The sequence below is a fragment of the Nerophis lumbriciformis genome, linkage group LG27, assembly GCF_033978685.3.
Source record: "Nerophis lumbriciformis linkage group LG27, RoL_Nlum_v2.1, whole genome shotgun sequence".
NCBI lineage: Eukaryota > Metazoa > Chordata > Actinopteri > Syngnathiformes > Syngnathidae > Nerophis > Nerophis lumbriciformis.
In genome coordinates, this window is record NC_084574.2 from 1,322,501 (window position 1) to 1,330,000 (window position 7,500).

At 39.3% G+C, this 7,500-nt stretch overlaps 1 protein-coding gene across 2 annotated transcripts in view; it reads left to right on the forward strand.

Moving 5' to 3' along the window:
* Positions 1 to 7,500, forward strand: part of dclk2a (doublecortin-like kinase 2a) — an 88,212-nt gene that overhangs the window by 72,259 nt on the left and 8,453 nt on the right. For both annotated transcript variants that reach the window (XM_072916337.1, XM_072916336.1), the window contains exons 11-14: positions 2,342 to 2,488; positions 2,559 to 2,692; positions 6,000 to 6,077; positions 6,220 to 6,316. In XM_072916337.1, the coding sequence (XP_072772438.1) occupies positions 2,342 to 2,488; positions 2,559 to 2,692; positions 6,000 to 6,077; positions 6,220 to 6,316 (456 nt within the window). The remainder of the gene's footprint in view (positions 1 to 2,341; positions 2,489 to 2,558; positions 2,693 to 5,999; positions 6,078 to 6,219; positions 6,317 to 7,500) is intronic.

The following is a 7,500-nucleotide window of genomic DNA, read 5'->3' on the forward strand; positions in this document are numbered from 1 at the left end:
TTCAACACAGCTCAATCAACACAGAAAAAGGTCAAGTGAAATAACAGACAGACAGGGCTTTGCTGTCCGTAACACATACACACACACCGCAAAATGAGCTAACGTTACGCTAAAAGCGAATTAGCCTTCACCTCAAGCCAGGACTGCGAGCGAGCTGAGCTGCCTTTTATAGTTCGAGAAGGTCAACGGGCTCATAGTGATGTTACTAGTAGTTGACTGGGAGGTGTTTATTATCATTTGGGGAGAGTCCGCAGCCTGATGATTACCTGCTAAACGCTAAGCACTGACTACTGAATACGCACTGCTGATTGGCTGTTACCGCTCTGTATGTAACCAATCAGATGGTTGTGTGGGTGGGACAATGCTGGGTGCTGTGTAGAGGACTGACAGAGACAGAGGCAGAAGGAATCTACTTAATATGTTCGTGTGGAAACTCATTTGGTTCACCTCTGAACCCCCGTACCGAAACGGTTCAATACAAATCCACGTACCGTTACATCCCTAAGAATTAGTGTCAAAGCGCTTTGAGTACCTTGAAGGTAGAAAAGCGCTATACAAGTACAACCCATTTACCATTTAATCGAAAGTAACTTGTAGCTTAGCTTGCTACATTTTCCAAGTTGATGAGGCGGGAGTAAGAAATGTGGTGCATCAACAGTTTTACTTGACATGAAAGTAAACAATGGCTTCATCGCCATGACATCGGAAGTTACGGTTAACACGGAAGAAACGGAAGTCCCGCTGTCTTTTTCGCCACAACATATTAACACAAAATAAGGCAAATACTGTAAGTCGTACTTAAATCAGGCCCAAAAACATATATAATATAGTAAAGCTGCCATTTTCAAATGAGGCTACAAATTAGCAGTGCTGCTACTTTTTGTAGCAACGCTTTTGCCGCATACTTGACATATTACGGTTGTCTGTTCAACATCTTCCCGCTTGAAGCCAAACCACCGCCAGACGATGGACCCCGTGCTGTTTTTCTTGGGAATTAATTATTCTTCCTTCATTTGTTACCAGATTTGCACCTTCTTTCTCTCGTATTACCACTCGCACCTCTCCGCTAGCATCACAGCTAACGTTACCCATGCCGCTACCTATGACGTTGCACGCGCGACAGTATGTGACGTATGTAAGAAGGTCTCTGTGAGAAGGAGAGACAAGAAAGAGTGAGTGTAGTGTAATGCCCGCAGCTAAAAGCAACTGCGTGAGAACGTATACTCCAATATCACCATATAGTCATTTTCTATATCGCACAGGGACGAAGATGTCAGGTTCAAACACTGATGACATCTATTAAACAAGACAAGAGGCAAAGAATTAAACAGAGACAGAATTCAATTTGGACTCAATATTGAGGAGAGTCGTCTGTACCCCGTACCCTTGCACGGTATCTCAGCACGCTCTGCCAAAAGATTGCACGTCTCCTTCTTTTATTTTGGACCCTCCCCGACCACATGGCCACCGCTGTTTCCAAAGGACAAAGGTCGCAAAAAGTTCAAAGAAAAGGTCGTAAACAATTCACAGAAAAGGTCAGTTCAAAAAGAGTTCGTAAAATAGTCAAAAAGAGGTCCATAAAATAGTTCAAAAAGAGTTCGTAAAAATAGTTTAGAAAAGAGTTCGTAAAATAGTAAAAAAAATTTTTCGTAAAATAGTTCAAAAAGAGGTCCATAAAATAGTTCAAAAATAGTTCGTAAAATAGTTCAAAAAGAGTTTGTAAAATAGTTCAAAAAGAGTTCGTAAAATACTTCAAAAAGATGTTCATAAAATAGTTCAAAAAGAGTTTGTCTGGAAATTGGGCAGATCCTGCCAACTGTCCGCTTTGAAGTCCTTGGGTTAGAACAATATCTTTCTGTTGATTACAATACATGAGAGAAAACAGAAAGCCCTTTATGTGGCTTTCCCCCTTACACAGTGGAGTGTTACGAGCCTTCTTCTTGGTAGGTTTCAAAGACAGCTTTTGTCTTCTGGCTAGGAACTCATTTCAACACAAAGTATTGTGATAATTTAGATAGATCAATTCTGACACAAACCCGCGATATATCAAGTATATTCCATATATCGCCCAGCCTTACGTTATAGAATGTTTCAACATGTACGACATGACTATCTAATATTTATCCTCTATTAATCATTTGTTATTGTGTACTTTATTACAAAATAATGTTCAATTTAAATTATGATGTGTGTTTATGTTTGATGATAATGTTTTTTGTCAGTTTGTACTTTAGTTCAGGCTTACGTTATTAAAAGGACATTGTTTGTTTGATTTTATCCATCATTTAATGTAAGTCCTTTCACCAGCCACATATAAGTGTGTGTAACTGCCGTGTCGCAGGGCGGCGACCTATTCGACGCCATCACGTCGTCGGCCAAGTACACGGAGAGAAGCGCCAGCGTCATGGTGCGCAACCTGGCCGCCGCCCTCAAGTACCTGCACGACATGAACGTGGTGCACAGAGACATCAAGCCGGAAAACCTGCTGGTGGGTCTCGGTCGTTACACGCACAGGTGTGGTTCCGATCCAAAGGTGACCAAAGTACATCTCCTGACAGGTGTCGGAGTATCCCGATGGCACCAAGTCTCTCAAACTGGGGGACTTCGGTCTCGCCACCGTGGTGGAAGGTCCTCTGTATACCGTGTGTGGGACGCCAACGTACGTGGCGCCGGAAATCATCGCGGAATCTGGGTGAGACCTTTTCTCTCGTCTTGTCTCAGTTCAAAGGTCACATTACAGCTTGCCAATATACTTGTGGCGGTGGGTGCGGGGCTAGGGGTGTGGTCAATGGGATGTCATCCTATAATATGCACGTTTAAAAACAAATCTGTGTTATTAGTATTTTTCTCTGATATTATGTCAGTGCACTGCAAAAAGTCAGTGTTCAAAAACAAGAAGAAAAAAATACAAAAATGAGGCGTATTTAATTTGAACTAAGCAGAATTATCTGCCAATAGAACAAGAAAATGTGGCTTGTCAAGACTTTCCAAAACAAGTACAATTATAATGATAACTAGTCCTAAGTGTCCCAATACTTTTGTCAAGTTTTAGTCCCAAGTGTCCCAATACTTGTGTCCAGTGTAAGTGTCCCAATACTTTTGTCCAGTGGTAGTCCTAAGTGTCCCAATACTTTAGTCTACTTTTAGTGCGAAGTGGCCCAATACTTTTGTCCAGTTTTCGTCGTAAGTGTCCCAATACTTTTGTCCAGTTTTCGTCGTAAGTGTCCCAATACTTTTGTCCAGTTGTAGTCCTAAGTGTCCCAATACTTTTGTCCAGTGGTAATCCGAAGTGTCCCAATACTTTTGTCAAAATGTAGTCCTAAGTGTCCCAATACTTTTGTCCAATGTAGGTGTCCCAATACTTTTGTCAAGTGGTAGTCCTAAGTGTCCCAATACTTTTGTCAAGTTGTAGTCCCAAGTGTCCCAATACTTTTTTCCAATGTAAGTGTCCCAATACTTTTGTCCAGTGGTAGTCCAAAGTTTCCCAATACTGTTGTCTACGTTTAGTCCTAAGTATCCCAATACTTTTGTCAAGTTTTAGCTACAAGTGTCCCAATACTTTTGTTCAGTGTAAGTGTCCCAATACTTTTGTCCAGTGGTAGTCCTAAGTTTCCCAATACTGTTGTCTACTTTTAGTCGTAAGTGTCCCAATACTTTTGTCTACTTTTAGTCTTGATCCCACCATATTTTTAGAAAATATTTAACCGGCCAAAAATGAACCCTAAAAGCTCCTGCGTGATTAAAATGCGACGCGCATCAGCGCAGCGGTTCTTTGAAGGCTCATAAAATCAAAACCGGAGCAGTTAGAAAAATTATTTCGATAACTTTTATTTGGAAGGGTTCAATCTCTCTCCTGTGTTATTTTGAAGCTGATACGACAAACGCGCTCAGAGGAGATAATGTTTGAAGAGAAGTGACCGGTTTTTACAAATATTTTGTTTTGAAGGGGGAATAGCAAACTTCCTGTTGATTTTTGCTGGGGGTTGTCAATTTATGAAATGCAGTTCTAAGTGAGACCTACATAGAAGTTTTTGTTTCATGTCTCTCCGACCTTCCCAGTGGGAGTTACAGGCAGCTATGTCATTTTTTTCTTCCGAGGAGCTGTTTTTTTTGCGTTTTATTAAAAAATTGCAGTAGAGCGCAATTTTGAGATTTGGGGTTAGGTTTTTTTTTTAAGATCGCAATGTTTGCCAGTCCTGATGTGTGCGTTCAGTTTGGTGAGTTTTGAAGCATGTTAAAGGGGGTCAAATTACATCTCAAAGAGGCAAAAGTGACTGTTTTTAGTACTTTTTTGTCTTGAAGGGGGAATTGCCAACTTCCTGTTGATTTTAGCCCGAGAAAGTACTATTATGAAATCTAGATCTGGGTCAGACCTACATAGAGGTTTTTGTTTCATGTTTCTCCGACCTTCCTAGTGGGAGTTACAGGCAGTCTAGTTTATTTTTTCCTAGGGGGCGCTAGAGAGCAATTTTGAGTTTTGGGGTTCGGTTTTTTTATTAAAAGGCAATTTTCGCAGGTCCTGATGTGTGGGTCAAATATGGTGAGTTTTGAAGCATGTTAAGTGGGTCAAATTACAGCTCAAAGAGGCGGTCGGTATAATAATAATAAAGAATTAAAGCTGCAAGCAGCGTTGTTCGGGCCCACGTATTTGGCAGGTGCTAGTCCTAAATGTCCCAATACTTTTGTCTACTTTTAGTCTGAAGTGTCCCAAGACTTTTGTCTAGTGTACCTACCTTGTCTGCATTGTGTGGGCACGTTGGTGCTTCCTGCTTTTAAGCAGCCATCTTAAAAAAAAACAGCAGCGCAGCAGCATCAGCGTAGCGGTTCTTTGAAGGGTCATAAAATCAAAACCGGAGCAGGTATCAAAACTCTTTCGCCAACTTTTAATCAGAAGGGTTCAATCTCTCTCCTGTGTTAGTTTGAAGCTGAAACAACAAACGCGCTCAGAGGAGATAATGTTTGAAGAAAGGTGACCGGTTTTTACAAAAATTTTGTTTTGAAGGGGGAATAGCAAACTTCCTGTTGATTTTTGCTGGGGGTTGTCAATTTATGAAATGCAGTTCTAAGTGAGACCTACATTGAGGTTTTTGTTTCATGTCTCTCCGACCTTCCCAGTGGGAGTTACAGGCAGTTTTGTCATTTTTTTCTTCCGAGGAGCAGTTTTTTCTCCGTTTTATTCAAAAATTGCTCTAGAGCGCAATTTTTAAATTTGGGGTTAGGTTTTTTTATTAGATCGCAATTTCTGCTAGTCCTGATGTGTGTGTTCAGTTCAGTGAGTTTTGAAGCATGTTAAGGGGGTCAAATTACAGCTCAAAGAGGCAAAAGTGACTGTTTTTAGTACATTTTTGTCTTGAAGGGGGAATTGCCAACTTCCTGTTGATTTTTGCCCGAGGAAATTAATTAATGAAAAGTAGGGCTAAGTGAGCCCTACATAGAGGTTTTTGTTTCATGTCTCTACAACATTCGTACTGGGGGTTATAAGCAGTTTTCTTTCTAGGGGACGCTAGAGCGCAATTTTGAGTTTTGGAGTTCGGTTTTTTTATTAAAAGACAATTTTCGCAGGTCATGATGTGTGGGTCAAATATGGTGAGTTTTGAAGCATGTTAAGTGGGTCAAATTAGTGCTCAAAGAGGCGGCGGAATAATAATAAAACCTTAGAAAAACAATAGGTCCTTATGTCCCATTGTAAAAGGACTCCCGTTGGGATTCCTTTTACAATGGGCCATGCGGGCCCTAATAAATGTGTATATAGAGGCATACTGTAATAACTTTGAAGTAAATAATGATTAAAAAACAATTACCAAAAAAACAAATGAACTAAAAGCTTACCTTTTTTATATTTGCATAGTATATATATATATATATATATATTAAATGTTGTAAATACAAACATTTATACATCCAGAAAGGTGGTCCTAAAGAGGGAGGCATTTTCCGGAGGTGTCAAGAAGGTAACAAATACAAGAATGTGTGTGTAACAACTGTCCTCTCTTGTCCAGGTACGGTGTAAAAGTGGACATCTGGGCTGCGGGCGTCATCGCTTACATCCTCCTGTGTGGGTTCCCTCCTTTCAGAAGGTCAGTTGGTGTTCGGCAGCAGCAAGAAGATAAATATAATATCAGCAGTTATAGCAAGAGCACCTTCATATTTTCAGTAGTTTGTCAAAGTTATTAGAATATTTGTTAGACGCATGTTGATGTCTTTTTGTCTGTGTGATAGTGAGAGCAACCAGCAGGAGGAGCTCTTTGAGCAGATTCTCCTGGGACGACTGGACTATCCCAGTCCTTACTGGGACAACATCAGCGACTCGGCCAAGGTTGATCATCCACAGTAATATAACCGTATATTTATGACGTAGTAGAAACACACCTTCTGTATCGCTCACACTCCAAGCAGTGGCTCGTCATCGAAGAAGCGTCGCATTTTAATCATGCAGAAGCTTTTAGGGTTAATTTTTGGCCGGTTAAATATTTTCTTATTTTTTTCATTTGAAAAAAAAAATATGGTGGGATCAAATTCCAAGATAGTTTTTGGTTATTATTTGGTGTACTATTACAGTCATACTACTTCAGAAAACTCTCAGATAGATAAATGGATAGTACTTTATTTGAATTGTTTTAATTTATAGCTCTCCAAGTACAGCCAGAATGATCAACATTAAAAGGCAGTAACGTAGTAGGCCGAAGTATTCATTAAAAACGAGGCAGAGGTTTTATCTAACTAGTATATTTAATATTTTTGAACACTAACATTACACAAAGTTCAAACATTTATTTAAGTGATGTTGCGTTTTGGGCCAGTTGTTCCTCCCAGGGAATTCAAGTCACAATTCGCTCCCAAGTTCTTTCCGACACTTAAAGCTGAGTTGAAAAACCACCAGAGACAGAATAGGTATTTTGTTGTATATTCTCAAAGCTTTGCCAGTATACATTGATTGAGACCAGTCTAACCCTAGAACATTCTATTGCGCCTCCCAAAATGGTCTGTCTTCCCGATCCCACCACCCTCTCTCTCTCGTCCCATCTCTGTAGACAAAACAAATGCTAGTCAAAACACATTCCAAAGAACTCAAGGTTAACACACACAGTATATTTGATGACAGAGCATCAAGAGAAGAAATGGAAAACACGAGCTGTTTTCAAATATGACTAAGAAATGAAAGAAGTACAACTTAAGTTCGGATATATGTAAATATCTGCCTCCGACAGTGATTATTTGGCTTAAACAAAGTACTATTATATATACTATATGTATCTTTTTTTTTTTCATACTGCATGTTAAAATTAGATTTTTTTGGTTATTATATATGCTTTTATATATTATACTTAGACTTCCTTTTTATTGTCATTCAAATTTGAACTTTACAGCACAGATAAGAACGAAATTTCGTTACATAAGCTCATGGTAGTGCAGGATAAAAAAGCAATAAGGTGCATGTATAAATAAATGAATATATATAAATAATATATGTATAAAATAAATAAAAATATATAAATAAAT